Source organism: Melitaea cinxia, chromosome 11, assembly GCF_905220565.1.
Source record: "Melitaea cinxia chromosome 11, ilMelCinx1.1, whole genome shotgun sequence".
Lineage (NCBI taxonomy): Eukaryota > Metazoa > Arthropoda > Insecta > Lepidoptera > Nymphalidae > Melitaea > Melitaea cinxia.
In genome coordinates, this window is record NC_059404.1 from 14,057,667 (window position 1) to 14,075,480 (window position 17,814).

General features: G+C 31.5%; 1 protein-coding gene across 1 annotated transcript; it reads left to right on the forward strand.

The window, feature by feature from the left end:
- Positions 1 to 2,211: 2,211 nt before the first annotated feature.
- On the forward strand, positions 2,212 to 13,996 carry LOC123657633. The gene is made up of 11 exons (XM_045593155.1): positions 2,212 to 2,554; positions 2,675 to 2,797; positions 3,620 to 4,207; positions 4,290 to 4,832; positions 4,969 to 5,081; positions 5,195 to 5,398; positions 6,153 to 6,216; positions 10,730 to 10,957; positions 11,926 to 12,131; positions 13,160 to 13,303; positions 13,698 to 13,996. Exons 1-11 carry the CDS (start codon positions 2,212 to 2,214, stop codon positions 13,782 to 13,784), a joined length of 2,643 nt encoding a protein of 880 aa, XP_045449111.1. The 3' UTR covers positions 13,785 to 13,996.
- The last annotated feature ends 3,818 nt before the right edge of the window (positions 13,997 to 17,814 follow it).

Below are 17,814 nucleotides of genomic sequence, written 5' to 3' on the forward strand. Positions count from 1 at the left end.
GCTGGATTATGCTGACACTGCTTATCTTGACATTACTGAGGAGCAACTTAATAAGCTTGAGCGCATTCAAAATTTATGTATCCGTTTCATATTTGGCCTACGCAAATATTATCACATCTCTGATTTTCGCAAAAAACTTAAGTGCCTCCAAATTCGCCTTCGCAGGAATACTCACATACTTACTTTGTTATATTGCATACTATTTAATCCTGCTACTCCTTCTTACCTACGTAAACGTTTTAAGTATCTCAGCGAGTCTCATGAGCGAAGCCTTCGCTCCGATGATAGTTTACTTCTTAAAATTCCTCCCCACTCCACTAATTTCTATACTAAATCATTTACTGTCCAAGCTGCTCGGCTTTGGAACTCCCTTCCTTTGCCCATCAGACGCGTTGAATCCCTTCCAATTTTTAAGAAGTCGGTGAAACACTATTTCCTTCAATTTTAATCCTTCTATCTAGTCACATATTATCTCCTGTCCTCACTTTAAATCTTATCACAATAATTCATTAACTTTATGTATGTAACTATACGTCTATGTATGTCTATTATAACTTTATATTTATATATGCCATGTACATACATATACTTTATTTTAATTTTTTATCATTTTTTTTTACATTATTTATTTGTCTAAATATATTGTATATGTTTAGGTAAAACTGTATACCTAAACTGTCTACTTTGTACTTATCTCCTGTTTTTATTTCTGTAATTTTGCTCACTCTTGGTGTACAATAAAGTTTTTATTATTATTAATACTACTACGCTGTCTGTCCGTGGATCGGTCTAGTCACAGAATAAAATATTTTTTGTTTAATCATAGAAAAGAACTTGTATATATTACTATGTGTACAATTTGGTGGCTATACTTTGTATATGCAAAAAAAAACTTAGATCTGTTTCTGTGTAAAAAAAGACACCAATAAACACACATTCGCATTAAATATAAGTATTATTAACTTTTGAGTTAAATAAAAAATAAAAAACGATGAATCTTGTGACTTAAATGTGGTAAAAAAAATAAAAGTAAAAAGGTTGACAATCTGTGAATACGGCTGTCAGTACACCTGTGTGAGCGCAACGGCAATATGTTTATACGCGAGCGACAAAGACAAAAGATGAGAGGTCAATGTACGAAATTCTTCGTGCTCCGCGTCCGTGCTATAGTTGTCAGTGGCGCATAATAGTAGTATAGTTTTCTTCTTCTCTCTTTAAATCTGTTTATGAATTCAAAATAATCTTATGGCCATACAGTGCAATGTGTACCCGGTGAACTTCACTGTTGACCTAAATTCTGTTTTAGAAGCTAATTTTTTTTTTAAATAATTTAACATTGATATGAAGATAATTATCACCAAACAATATTACTTCGCTAAACAAAATTTATCAATTTTTTTCAGGTCATATACATTAATTAATTTCTGTTTGAAAATACTGCATTACTAAAAACATCAAGTTTCATAATTAGATATACAAAAGTGTGTACATATATTGGGAGATCGAGGTGAATTATTAGCAGGAATTTAAAAAGTAAGGACTAGAATAATTGACTCTTAATTAAAGAAACGACTTTGGACCAAAAAGGGTTAGACATTGACAAAATATCTTGAATTAGATTTATATTACTATTAGTTTTGCTAGTTTATATAATGGTTTTGACTAAAGTACTTAATTTCATTTATGGTTTATCGCAAAAGTACAAAAATTGTATAATACTGTAAAAGTATTATTTTAAGAATAAGTAATAGGTATTTCAATTATGGATTTATTGAAGTGATTACACAGCCCATTAAAATTTGTAGCTATTTATTACTAATCAACAAGCGATAATTAAACCTACTAGGAATTTGTGGCTTTACTGGGTGTGTTGATAAAAATGATTTCGTGGCACATTTCTATACTGTTATCATTTTTCCCGCTTTTTGGTAAGATAAAGTCCAACATTAAGTTTCCTTTTTTATGTCAGTCGATTCAGTGTCTGAAATTTTATTTTTAGTACATCTCAGCATTATTCATAACTCTTACGTTGATTCGGAGTTAAATAAAAATAAAATTCAAAACATAACTCATAAAATTGATAAAATTGCTCATGATTTACAAAGTCAGCCGGATGACAAAATAGAATATTATCTAAACAATATTAAAAATCAGTTACAAAAAGCAGCTCAACACTTAGGCCAGAAAGGAAATAAATATGTAGAATTAATAATGGAAGGTATACAATTAAAAGCCTTTAATAACTCAAAAGATGATACAAAAACTTTGCGGGCGGACCACGTAGAAACAATGTCTAACGGAGATTTTCTAGATATTAAATATATTGACAGTTTAGCAAGTAAAATTGACTTACTTATTGAAGATGATTTAGGTCGACTCAAAACGCCTCGAAATAAACATAAACTCTTAGAAAGTATAAAGAAAAGAGTACTAGAAACTGTTGATGAAAAACAAAAAGAAATTAGTCAAAATGAAAATTTAGATACGAGGCGGAATTTAAAAATGAAAGACGAACATGTAATAAATAGTTACAATAATGTCGACAATATTATTAGTAATACAAATTATCATACAGAAAAAGAAATGAATAATTTTGAAATTGAAATATCTAAATCTCCTAATAGCGGAATATCTTCACCTTTGTGTGAAAATGCGTATAATCGTGTCTGTTTAGGAATAAAAAATATGAATAACTTGAAATGTCTTTATGGTGATGTTTTTGTTACACTTGATAAATTGTGTAACGATAACATTGACTGCCCCGATGGATCTGATGAAAAATATTGTGGATCACAAGGTAAATCTCAATTTAGTTATGTGCTTAAAAGCTTAAGGATGCTTTGTAATTTCTACGAGTACCTATGTAAGTAAACTGCATATTAGATTCCTTAGAGTGTAGAGAAAATTTGTTCAATCCTCTGTAATATATTCTAGTTAAAAATTTAAATGCAATTCTATGACTTGTCAAATTATAATCATTACATCGTCACTTTCCGTTGTCTGTCCCTATGTATGCTTAGATCTTTAAAATTATACAAAAGATTTTGATGCGGTTTTATTTAGTTAATAGAGTGCCTCTAGAGGAAGGTTTATATGTATAATACATGCATAATATAGTAGAATGGAGAATCTTACTAACATAATAAATTAATGCAAATTTTTTATGGGTGTATGGATGGATGTTTTTAATCTTTCACATAAAAATAGGTCAACTCAATGCTATGTAGACAGATTGAGATTCAAAACAATTCGTGGGATACTTTTGTTCCCATTTTTCTGAAATTCGGATTATTAAACGCGGATGAAACCGCAACTTGCTATGTAGACAGATTGAGATTCAAAACAATTCGTGGGATACTTTTGTTCCCATTTTTCTGAAATTCGGATTATTAAACGCGGATGAAACCGCAACAAAACTATAGTACCACCTGTATTTAACTCAAATATTACTATTACAAATTTATTTAAAAATTACATATAGTTATTAAACATTCTTAGAAAGTTAAACAGTAATCAATGATAAATCATTATCGTTTATCGTTGTTATCATATATCCATCCAATGGTTGCAAAATATGTCTATATCTGAGTGACTTACTTATAGTTTTTACTAATTTTAGCTATGGAAAGAATGCAATATTCGAATTGGGTTATAACTAATATCGAATCCTATTTAGAAAACAATTGTTTTGAAATAAATGAAAATGGGACAACTTCGACAAAAAGAAATGAAGTGATCCTTGATATATTGCAAATGCAAAGAGAATTTAAAGAAAAATATAAAAATTTTAGTCTTTCATTTGAAAGTAGTAATTTGATTGTTAAAGGAGATTCTGATTATGATGCGAGCTTAAAAATTAAGGCAAAAGAAATCACTTTAATAATCAGTTCATTTGCAAAAACATTAGATGGACTGTTGTGTTCCCAAAGATCTGGTGAACTTGAAACAAGACGAAACGCCGCTATTTTCGAAATTAATGTAGATAAAATAACGAAAGATTCAACTTGGCCACCAAAGCATTGCAAATGTAACAAGGAACATTGTCCTGACTGCAGTAATAGTTGCAAACGCATTTGTTGGCAACAGTACAGTCTTCACTTATGGAACTGTGAATCAGTTCACGGTACTGATACGGTATCGTTAAATTCCTTATGTGATGGGAAATTGGACTGTATCGATGAAAGCGATGAGAAAGATTGCAGGATTGGTAAGTTTAGCGATAATAAATGATGAAAAGTTATAGTAGAGTTAAAATATTTACATTTTGGTCGTATGTTTTCAAATCAAAGGTAGCGGATATGAGAAATTTGAAGCACAAGAGAAATACAACAGAGTTATAAAAATGTTAAATTTAAGATCTTCGAAACAGAACTTGCTAATACAAAAGATGTTCTTTAATCTTCGAGAATTAATTATGAAACTGCAAAAAATGACATTAAAATATGTAGCTGATATTTCTGCAGTACGAAAACTAAGAAATGAATGTTATAATTTAATACAGACTATATATTCCAAAATGTGGCAGCAATCATCCTCTTTCGATGAGTCCGTTGAAGCGTATTTATATCTACTATCTATTAATGAAAATTTAGGAGCAGCTTTAAAACGTTCTCATACTGGTAATAGTCGGATTATAGGTGAAGGATGCATTTGTCGAAATGGATTTTGCTCGAAAGCCCTGTGTTCAAAAGTATGTGTAAAAGCATGTAAAGTTGAACCTAAACTAATGAGCTATCAATGTAAGGGTTCCAATGTGACGGTATCACTTGATAACATCTGCAACGATAAACGGGATTGTCCTAATGGATTCGATGAAATCAACTGCAAGAAAGGTAGTCGTAAATTTTTAAAGGTTCTTTTTTCCTTTAAACTGTTTTGGCGTTAATTAAAATATAGTATATAACTTAAAAAAAATAATTTATGACATTTATTCGAAACTATATATTTATTTATTTTTTTATGATTTAGATGAAATTTGTCGTCGCCATCATCTAATTATCTTGCGTAATAGTCTACAAGATGTCGGAAAAACTTTCAAAGGAACTGCTTTAGGAGAACTGCTGATATCTTGGAAAACAAAAGTATGTTTGTCATGTGTATTGTATTGATTTTACTATCGGGTTACTTAAATCATACACAAATAATTTTTGGCATAATACATGAACCTATTTTTCTTATTTTTACACATTGTCAGGTCATCTCAACAATAAATTTTGCGGAAAAAAATGGAAGACCAAAGCCACAAGCTATTAGGAATATTGTGAAAGATATTCTGAGAGACTTACTAGTCACATACGGCTCCGTTGAGAATTATAGAAGAACTAATACTGATTATGGTTTGCCAGAATTCTTGAGTATTGCTCAAATCGTCATGGAAAATATAAAACTTTGTGGTCAATAAATACTTATAATATTCTTTTGTATGTATTGCGTATGTCATGGTCTATATTTATTAAGTTTTGTGCAAGCTTGCTTATTTTTGTTGCAAATATGAGATGTGAATCCGCATTGGGTAAAACAGGTCTTTTAAGCAAATTCTTTGATAGATGATAGAGGTACTATAAGAGTCACCCCCTTCGTTTTTTTTTGCTTCCTTGGTATTGTTGGATCATGACTTCCTCATCTCCTGTCTTTTCGTCTCTGTTGAATGTACTTAAAACTGCTTCTACACAATATTTAATGTACAGATAATAAATACCTAACGTAAGTAGGTACATATAAAGTTGTTCAGTAACAATTTTAACAGAAAAGTTTATTAGCAGCAACGAATAAGCTAGTCATAGTTTTGGCGACATACTATATCTTTTCCGATGTTAGTGATTATCTGAAAAAAATTAAAACCAATAATCTGAAGCTAATATGCCGGCGTCGCATTTCAAAGGTAAAAAAAAACGTACACATTATTTACCATTAAGAAGAAAAGTATAATATCTTATATTTTAGTTTTAAAGATAATGCATGCTATTTTTAAAATGTAATATATTGAAACGAACTATTAAATATCCGAAATATGTAATTAAAGGTAGCATTACTTTAACGTGATTCAAGCACCAAAAATATTTTATTAAACTCTAGTGAACAATTTGTCACACATTTTATGTATCGGTCGTAATAAGTTTAGTGTATTATCAATTAAACGAGTCTGATACTAGTACTTAAGCATTTCGAGCGCTAGCATCACACCAGTCGTTCGTGAGTCGAGCAACATCATGGCAGGTAAGTGATAAGATTACTGATAAGATATACCTACTAAAATATACTATTTTTTACATTTAAGTATATTAAAGCGTACTTTCATTGACCTATTTTGGTTTAAAAAGCAATGGCCCCTTTAAAAGGAACTCTATATTGGATAGAAATTGTCTATATTTAACTATTCCTTGTCATTTAGATGAAATACAATTTAGTTCTTAGTATCAATTCGAAATCATACTCAATTTTTTTGAAATTTGGTTTTTTTTAAATTACTATAAATTATCGTTTTTTTAACGTGTTATACAAAAAATTGACACGTATTTATTCATTATGTAATTGTCATCAACAATGTTATCGGGAAGCTAAAAAAATAAATTATCACTAATTTATTATCAAGCTTACTAATTATCTAAAAATGAAATAGCACATGCGATTCAAATTAAGATAAGCATGATATTTTCAATAAATAGGTAATAAATAATGGTAAAAAAACCGACTTCAATTACATCGACAAGTAATACAACGTAGATAGACGAAAAAATAATCAAGTAAATACGTGTTATAAAAATGTCGAAATCGGCCCACCCAGTCAAAAGTTCTGAAGTAACATACATTAAAAAAATACAGTCGAATTGAAAACCTCCTCCTTTTTTGGAAGTCGGTTAAAAATAGCATGCACTCTGAACGTTAGTATGTTAAAAAGTTTTGTATCGTGGATATAGCCTTCAAAGAGGTGCAAATTGTCTTTCTTAACTATACACCAGTGTAAAACGATTGTTATGTTAATGTACTCCACTTCACCTAAACTATTATAAATACTAACACGATCGATGCTTGTTTGTGTTGTAGTGTTATTTTAATCTGCTGCATTAACATTTGCAAGGTGACTAAAAAGCGTTTTCATGTAAAATTTCGCAACAAAAACTCTTATCTTAATTCAAATTCGTAATTGACAAAGTATTTGGAAATAAAGAATAAAGTAAAATTAAACTTTATTGTAATAACTAAACATATTCTATTTATTAATACGTGAGGCAAAAACTTTGGACCCATTTTTACGGAAATTGCGCGGGTAGAGGAGTATGAAATTTCGCACACAATGTGACGAAAAGGAAAAGAGGGGTCAAAATGTTAGCATTTGACGTGAAGAATAGGTACAGTGTATGACAAATCATCATAATCTTTAAATGAGAACGTGATAAAATATAGGCGTAGGTATACATTTATAATCAGATAATATAAAAATGACTCTTTGCATTGGTCAAGTACATTCCGAGAATTCTACTTTCTCAGCAAACATTAACAAATAAGTTCTTCATCACTTCAGTCTATCGCAGTCCACTGCTGGACATAGGCCTCCACAAGTTCGCGCCAAAAATAGCGTAAACTCGTCTGTGTTGCCCATAGTCATAACGCTGGGCAGGCGAGTTGGTGACCGCAAGGCTGGCTTTGTCGCACTGAAGACGCTGCTGCCCGTCTTCGGCCTGTGTATTTCAAAGCCAGCAGTTGGATGGTTATCCCGCCATCGGTCGGCTTTTTAAGTTTCAAGGTGGTAGTTGAACTGTGTTATCCCTTAGTCGCTTCTTTCTCTCTTACTTAAATAAGTTCTCAGTTTCTGTAATATTTATTAATACGAATCAGTCTTTAGAATATACCTACTGTTAGAGCTATATACAATGCAAAAATTGTGAATATAGAATCAGCTAACTGACATAATATTAATTCTTATTATTTTTAAAATCTTTTAGAAGAAATACAAAAATTTACGTTTTAGATGACTTCTAAGGACTATCACTAGCAGAGTAAGGTTTCGTATAAATATATGTCAATGTTTCAGCTGTTATAAGGACACTGTTATCGTCTTTTTTTCTCAAAGTCAATATTTTTGTGTTAAGGAGTGTCAAGGCTTAAATTGATAACACACATTAACAAAATACCTACATGAAAATTAGTGATAAAGTTTCGAATTACTATCTGTTAATAAATGGACAATTAATAAATTAACAATTGCTGTGTGGTTACGGCATTAAGAATATAGCCATCCTTCTCTTCCCGTGGGTGTCATATGAGGCGACTAAGTAACACATAACACAGTTCCATTACCACCTTGGAACTTACAAAGGCGACCGATAGCGGAATACGCATCCAACTGCTGGCTTTGAAATACACAGGCCGCGGACGGGCAGCAGCGTCTTCAGTGCGACAGAGCCAGCCCTGCGGTCACCAACCCGCCTGTCTGCCGTGGTGACTATGTGCAAAACACATGAGTTCGCGCCATAATTTCTAGCGTGAACTTAGGAGTGGAGAGCGCGTCTTGTAGCCAGAAGACGTCCTTCACGCAATGTAGGACGTCTTCTGGCCCGCTAGACCGACGATCTACGTAAGAATGCTGGTGTAGGCTGGATTACGGAAAACTGGGATGTCTGGCGCGAACTTGGAGAGGCCTATGTCCAGCAGTGGACTGCGATAGGCTGAAGTGATGAATGACATGAAGGCAAAAGTCGTTACGAAAATAATATTTAACAAGCATATTATAAATTATTTTTACACTGCAGTCTAACGAGAACAAACTGAAATCGAAATTTTGGATCTATCTCTTGACTACAAATATTGATTGATTATAGTATTAATATAATTTGGTTTGGTAAATAGTTCCAATTAAAAACCAACTGAAGAAAAATTTGATGAAAATGTATTACTTATAATGTCAAAATTAGTGTATAATTTCAAATAATTTAATTATCAGGTTAGGCTGATTAAAATACATAAAAATATCATTACAAGCTAAACTTGTCCTAAACCTATATAAAATGATAAATGCGGAAATGATTATCAAAGGCTGTTTCGTTTTCATCATCAATGTGAGGGAACGATGATCGTGAAGGTTATTATTGACTAAGCGGCCTGCATGACTTAATCCGCATCGATAAATACTACTGAACTTGTATCAGATGTAGTTTTAAATTTATTGACCTATCACTGTACATGTACACAGTTTTTATAAAGAAACAATATTTTCTTTTAACCTCATTCAAACTAATAAACATTTTACCAACCTGGCAAGATGTGCACGCTTAAACAAACAAAAGTTCTTTTTCAATTTATATAGGTACCTGACAAGACAGTGGGCACACTTATAATAATATATTTTGGCTTTTCCTTGGATTTTAATGTTTAGTATTTTTTTAATCAACTGTATTACGAGTTATAGTTCTCACAAATATGGCATCCCAAAAAATAATCAAATCGATTATAGTTCATCATATTAGCGTATTTTTAATCTAAAGAAAACCTTTTAAGAGCAAACAAAGAATAAATCTTCAATAAATTCACTAGGTATATGAAATAAACATCCATAATTGCTAAGAAAATAAATATCACATACCTGTCTACTTTGATTAATTTAACAATGGAAGAATGTGATAAACCTACAATTGATGTCATTGTAAAATAGAACTTGTGGAGAAGGTGTCTTGGAGTACTTTCGATTGAAAGTGGGCATTAAAGATAATGCATCATATCTTATTTATTTGGTGTATTAATCCGATACCGATACGGACACAGTTAGGTACACTTTCAAGGAAAATGCTGCTACATAAATATTTCCAAAAACTCTCCTATCGATTAAATATTATTATATTATAATAAGATTTGTTATTATTATTAATTAAAACATACTTGATATTTTACTTTTCCGCTCATAAATCTATATTCAATCGTTATCAATCAGAGCGCTTGTGGTTTTAGGAAAATTTCGCATAAACTCGACCGTGCCAATCCTCGAAAATCGATTTTTGTTTTTCGTTGGCAGTATAAAGTTAAGTTACCTTTTAGCAATCTATCTCCTATCTTTTTGAGTTAACACATACATTAATGATACATGGTTTACTACTTCACTTATCCACAGAAATCTGTTTTTTGTCAGCATATACTACTAAGACAATCCAAACTACTAAGACAATCCAAACTATGAACTAAACAAAGATGCCTTGAAAATACCTGCCACCCATGGCTTTGCGAGAGCTAGTACTGCCGGACAAGTTAATCGATGCGTTAAAAGAAACCTTTAAACCTTTTGGTTTATATACTTAAAATCTGATGTTATTTATTTAGTTACCTAACGCACATATATGATCTTTAATGTTTTAAATAAAACATAGAATTACTACGTATCAAAAAACATTATCAATAACCTTATCCTTAACAATTTGTAGATAAGTTCGCTTTTATCAATACACTTTTTTTTTGTAAAAGAACTGATTATTTCCATAAATCACTTTATACTATAGTATGTATATTTATATAAACTTCAGTAAAATTCAATTCAAGTACATTAGGAAATTTAAAAGTAACAAATAAAAATATATAAACAGAAAAAATGTGTTCATCCTTATTTATTGCTTCTACGGTTTTTTAAGAAAAAAATTGTATATAAAAATGGAAGTACCTTAAGAAATAGGTAATATATGTACATCTGTGACTCAGAAATAGTTTCTACTATATAATACTAAATAACGTCCTTTATGTTACACAGATAAATATTACGGTTACGGTGTAAGACCCGGATATGGATACCCGCCCGGCCCACCAGGATCTGGTGCTCCTCCCTCGAATTATCCCTATGGGCCCGGTGTTGGATTCTACCCTGTTCATCCCCCATATCCTCCCAGCTACTATCCCCCCTCCGGCGGCATTCATGTTGTCGATTCCAATCCAAACGATGTACCACAATTACCCGGAGAAATAGTCGAGTTACCATGGAGTAAGTGACATCCGGTTGCTAATGCCAATTCACAAAAACTTTGCATGAAAGTAATACTAGTCTTTTTATCATTCAATTTATATGTGGTAGCTAAATCATGTTCAAAACTTATTCTTTCCAAACTAAGACGAGACTTAATATTTTTAAAATATTCCTTTCGTTACATAAATTATAAAATAAATGTAACACAAGGCTACTACAGATTCAAGTAATTCAACTGTTTGAAGAAAATCGATTAAGTGAATTTTAATCTAATAGTTCTATATAAATAAAATTTTCAGCTAAATAGTCTTGAAGCCAATTTGACATGATTTAACGTGACCTATGTACTTACATTTTAAAGTATAAATAAATGTTATTGCTAAAGTTGTCTTTAGGGTTATTTCTTTAACTTGCTCGAGTGTTGTCTGCGGGTGTCAGTGAGGGCCAATCCTCTCTATGGTTCCTGTCAATCCTCCTATCCCATTGTTACACCAGATCCTGAATCATTCTTTCAATCGGATATTTTCTTATATTTTAATAAATCTGTTATGTAAAATAAACCATATAGAGTTTTGGCCATTGCTTTTTGTGTTGTCAATTTCGCATCATACACGCTCTACTAATATTTTATTTTAAACTTTATCTACAGACAAAATTAGTAATACATTAAAATAATATTATCGAATACCTTGAAAAATTAGATATGCGAAATGGTATTTTGCAAAATATTTGCTAATAGGTAACTGATAAACAATAATATCAGAATTGTATCATGAAGTGTTATTGATTAAAACGCTTGTTTATGCAATTTTGATCTTATGTCGATTCTTAGTAACCACTGCCTTAAAAGGTTTGGTAGAATTTTCTGTAGATAATGTTATCAGTTACTTAATTTTCAGTATTGCCACAAAAAATCATATTAAGCATTAACTTTTTGTACTTTTTGTTTTTAATACAATGCTGATGCAATCATTTAACATCTTTAGGCACATTCCGTTGGGTTCCGGCATGTTTGAGCCAGAGGAGTATCCCTATGGGAGCTCTTCGAGTCGGCACAGACGTCGATGGCGACGAAATTTACGCAGGCAGAGCACATCATGCAGGAGACATCCTCCCAGCAAAGGTCATTCCTACCAAGAACGCCTGTTACATCGCGTACGAAGGTCAAGAAATTCTGGTGGATCAGTTCGAGGTAATGACAAATCAACTCATCCATCATCCTGACTTTTGCATCGCAGTATATTTATGAAAATATAATGTACATACGGAAAAATAGGTATTTATTTGTCAGTCGTAGTGATCAACATGCCTCACATGATGTAACCCTCAGGAACGACCACAAATTAATATTTCTAAATTCTGGCTCAGGAAAAAAATTAGTTGCTTTATAGGAATGTCTATCTTATTATACAATAAGATTCCAGCTGCGCTTCAATCTCTGTCTTTACTGAATTAAAAAAAAAATATTAAGCGAACTTTATGTAGTAAAGCCTATTATAACATCAATGAATATCTTAATGATGAAAAGGCATGGGATTGAATAAAGCTCGACCAGGCTATGTCTTTGATCTCAATCTGTAAATAAATATAGTTAAAGTTAAGTTAAGAGCAGGTTACATGTGGTGGTTTCGACGCACACGATTGGCTGTCTTGTGTTTGTCCTGATCATTTCATGGTCATACTGTTACTTTTTGTGTTTAAATTTTTAGAAGAGCACCGAGAGTTTTTTCCACCGGCTTTTTTTTTCTCTCGGTCTACACTAGGGACATTAGTTTATCTTATTTATTATAATATTTAATAAAGCCGAGGACGTAAGTGGAAGGTAATGTCTACCGAGATATTAGAAATTTAAAGTAACTTAATATTTTGATTATTTTGACTAAGTTAAGGATGCGCATACCACTGGGTATATTACCTAAGTTTGTAATGTACCCAATGTGAAGATATAAATTTTTATTTTATTGATTGATTTTTTTGCTGCCCTAATTTTCTTTTATTATTGTCGAGTTTTTTTTTTAATTTATTTGTATTATTATTTTTGTAAATGACATTATTTTGACTTTCATTAAGTGTTTATATCACCTATGACGAAATAAATGTTTTCATTTCATTTCAACACCGCATTAATTATTTTAGTAATAAATAAATAAAAGTTTAATAGTAAAGTATATACAATAATAAATGTAATTGTCCTAAACCTTCACGTGGTTTCTCTTTCAGGTTCTGGTCCCCGCCATGTTCTCGTGGCAGTTCTCAACTAACGGTAACGTGCCCCCAGGCGCAGTGGAAGCCGGTATGACCGCTGATGGAGAAAAACTTTACTTCGGCAGGGTTAACCACGATGGCTGCACTACACCTGGCAAGGTACTCCTGATTATATAATTACCTGACCTTGATGTAAAGTAGTGTGATTGGTCATCTTCTGCTGGAAATAAGCCTGGGTTTTTTTAGTTAGCACCTTTAAAAATCAGAAGCTGCTTACTGCGTCTTGGGAGTCTATACCCAGAACATATAAATTATAATAGAGCTTTAACTTTGCTTGAGACAAGGTCACATAGTTTGTTGGTGACGCTGGTCCATAGCAGATTAGCAAATATAGGATACACGAGTTGTAATTTGTCTTAATACATTCAGATTCCTACACCATGTCTTTAATTAAAACTGTAGTTATTTTATTGAATTTTCTCTACTAAGGACATTGACTTTTTAACAAATTATGGTTCACATTATAATTAAACCATTTTTTTATTGTATTCAGATACACCCAAGTCACTGTGTTTGCTACTACCCCTTCGACGGAGAAGAGAGAAGCTCATCAGAATATGAGTGTCTTGTCCTTATTTAAATTATATGTAGCAACAAATTTATAGTTTAATGTTAACTTAAAATTGTAAAGAAAATGATGTTGATGCTCTATCTAAATTCATTTGTTATTTTTGAAAAAGTATTCGAGTCACAGATATAAATAAAAATATACATGTAATGTTGGTTAAAAAATGCGCTCAAATGCTAAGAGGAAATCCTCTTATTTTATAGATTTAGTTTGACGGTTTATTTGATGTAATCATGTCTGATAAAAAAGATAGGCTGTACAACATGTGGAAAAAAGATCCTAAAAACTTTATTCTTCTAAACGAATATAAAAAAACGCGAAATAAGTTACATAAGGTGACGGAATACTATAGAAATTCGTATTTCAAGAATAAAATCAAAAGCAATTTTAATAATAGTCGCAAAATTTGGCAAATTATTAATGAGATCTATGGAAGAATAAACTTGTCTTTGGACCAGGCAATATTGAAAGCATTTGAAGCTCAAAATCTCCGACCAAAACAAATTGCTAATAAATTTGCAGAAGAATTCAGTCTCGCAGTCAAAAATATACTTCCTAAATGTAGCTCAAAACTAATGCCTGATGACTATTCTAAGAGTAAACCCGTTACATGCTTTCGATTTATAAAAGCTACTCCAGCTAAAGTGCATAAAATAATTATGAAGCAGAACGCACATAAGGCACCTGGGATAGACGCAGTTAGAATGATAGACATCAAGAATATCAGCGACAAGATATCAATAGCTATAGCCAATCTTATTAATACGTCACTATATTCAAAAATATACCCTAATGAATTAAAAAAAGGTTGTGTGCGTCCAATATTTAAAAAGGGTAAAAAAGACGACGTCAGTAACTATCGGCCCATTACCCTATTGTCTTCTATTGATAAAATTGTCGAAAAATTTGTTTGCGACCAGATTCACACCTACTACAAAAACAATAACATAATCAACAAACATCAGTATGGATTCCAGCCAGGTAAGAGTACAACGATGCTTCTGTCCAAATTCACAGACTATATCAATTATAATCTTAACGATAAGAAACAGGTTCTTGCACTTTTCATAGACTTCTCTCGGGCTTTCGATACCCTTGACCACCAAAAGCTCATTAAAAGTTTAAATAATACAGGAATACAGGGTTATCCTTTGGAATGGTGTAGCAATTATCTGAAGGAGCGGTACTTAAGTGTTAAGATACAAAATTGGTATAGCAAGGACATGAAAGTTACTGAGGGTACAGCCCAGGGCTCAGTCCTCGGGCCTGTTCACTTTCTGGCGTACGTCAATGATATTAGTAGAACGCTGACGCACTGCACCACCTTTCAATTTGCGGATGATACCTGCTTACTCGTTGCCGATAGTAATATAAATGAAGCAATGGAAAAATTACAGATAGATTTCGACGCTCTCTGCAGATGGTGCCACGATGCAGGATTGGTTCTAAATGCGCAAAAAACAAAATTAGTCCACATTAGCTCACCTCATAAAAGAGACATTCTTCAAAAAAAATTAATATCCCGTTGTCACTCCTGCCTTCATAACCATCAATTATCTATGACTTGTCCGAATGATTGCCAACCCATTGAGGTCGTAGACAACCACACATATCTTGGTCTTGTAATAGATCGCAACTTAAACTGGCAACCACATATTAATCGTATATGTGAAAAATTAAGAGCATTTTTAGCCAACATCGTAATAATAAAAAACCGTATTTCTTTCCATACACGCTTGCTTATTTATAATGCCTTTATAACCTCTGTCTTGTCCTACGGGCTCAGTAGTTATGGACGTACGTATCGCACTTATCTAAATAGTATCCATCGATTGCAAATAAGAATAATTAAAAACATTGTACCGCCTAAAATTAAAATGGACTGCGCTAATAATGATAATCTATTATTCAAAATCTGTAAAACACTTCCCGTTCACGACCTTGTAAATTACAATTTACTTAAAGAACAATTCTTCAATTTGGACATTCAAGAGTTAAAGGAACACAAAATTGCCACACGTCAAGTCACAAACAAAAAATTAAATATACCTAAAATCAAAAATATATACGGCAAACGCACCAGCGCCTATCTCATTCCGGTTTTAGTCAACGATCTTGATCTAGAATTAAGAAATAATATAACTCCAACAAATATAAAATACATACTTAAGATGCATTTCTTGATAAAAGCTATAACAGCCTGTATCAATATGGTCTTTGTATATTTAACATGTTTGTATATGTAAATTTTTTTTTTTTTTTTTGTATTTACTGAGTCGGATTTCTTTTAATACTACCGTCATAATTATGTTGTTTTGTTTTGATTAAGAACTGTATTGTGATTTTTGTGTTGCGAATGATTGTTGAACGACATATTCCTATGTAAACCTAATTGGTTTTTTTTGTGAATGTGTAAATTGTACTTTTGTTACATGTTTGTATGGTAATAAAAAAAAAAAAAAAAAAAATAAAAAATGTACACGGTTTTTGAACGTCTTATTTCAAATAGTTAAGTTCAAAATATATTTTCATACATTTACTATTTACCGTTTTATTTTCTCACCTTACTAAAATTAAGAATCAATTTTTACAGAATTTCGAAATTATAAACGTCTAATTCCAAACTTTGGGCAAGCATCGAATCCATAAAAAAGCAGGTTACGACAACTTAAAGAACACAACTTAAAGAACTTGGTACACTTGATAAAGTCTAGCAGTAATTCCTACCCGAAAAGCTTCTTAAACTATAACAAGCCCAAGTTACGATCGCACATAGTAAACCGTAGCCTTTACAGCTCGGCTACGCCACCACCATGCTACTTCTTTCTAATATCGACATTAATTAGAATATCTGCGAAGGGTTGTCTGTCTTTTGGTATTTTTTGCGTATTGGTCTATTTTGCGTATAAAAACGTAGTAACATCAACGTGTCAAAAGTTGCCCGCGACTTATGACACGTTGATGACAAATTGTATATTTTACTTATTTTACTAGTTTTTTTTTGTATAAAGAAGCGTAACTTAGATTCGTTTATGTTATTCGTTTCTTTGTTTTACTAAAATGTGATAATAAAATAATTTTCATCTTTAGTCTAATTTCTTACAGACTTTAGAGCGAACAACTCTTTTTAAAATTTATTTTCTAATACAAATACATACAAATTAATTTATACTATTTTGCAGTTATTAAAGACAGTAAACAAAAAAAGACAGTAAAAAAGAACAGTTAGTTCTCGTAGTTCTCGTAAAAAAGAGGTATTTTTTTTTTATTCAAATAAAGAAGCTCCTACATTTTTTTAATCAGCAAAGACATTCAACCTCGAATACCATATCCAAGCAACTTACGTAGGCGTGAATACCTCAAGTACGATTAAAAGTAGGTACGTCAATCGCAACAGTCGATAAGCGTTCACTGCAAGACAATATTCTTTCTAGTTCACACGCGTTTGATAAAATATTTTTAAATCACTGTTTACGTAATAAAAAGTTTAATAAAATATATGTGTGATAAAATTGCAATCATGAAATCGACAATATGCTTAATCATATTGAGTAAGTATTATTTTACTTGTTGCTTAACTTGTAATGATCCAATTATTATAAGTAATTTTTCAATTACTTTTTAATTATATTGTTCAATTAAGTTTAAGGTTAAATCAAACTGTAAATTGAAACATTTAATTAAACGCTGACCACATTTGAAAAATATTAAAATGACACTTTTATAACTATAGGATTTTTATATAATTTAAAAAATTCACTTCTATTTCGGTGATTAAATCAAAACCTTTTATCAAATGACCCTTAGGTCAGACTAAAACGCAGAGGTCTTAGACCTGTGTTTAGTCTTCTTTCACAATTTTACTTTTGATATCGTAAGTGACATAATGAATTACAATAAACTTTAGCTAACTTAAACAAACAGTTATTAATTCTAAAGAAGAAGAAGAACTTAAGCAAACTAAAAATTAAAACGACATTCTTCATTTTTAAATGAACCTATTTTAGAATACATCAAATATAGACCTAGTTTATAATGGACC

Bases quoted from the DNA above. Each gene is read 5' to 3' on its own strand.
- LOC123657633 (XM_045593155.1), top strand. From the start codon at position 2,212: ATGGAAGGTATACAATTAAAAGCCTTTAATAACTCAAAAGATGATACA. The intron at 2,798-3,619 runs GTAAATCTCAAT...TACTAATTTTAG, and splicing joins AAAATATTGTGGATCACAAG to CTATGGAAAGAATGCAATAT. The intron at 10,958-11,925 runs GTAAGTGACATC...TAACATCTTTAG, and splicing joins AATAGTCGAGTTACCATGGA to GCACATTCCGTTGGGTTCCG.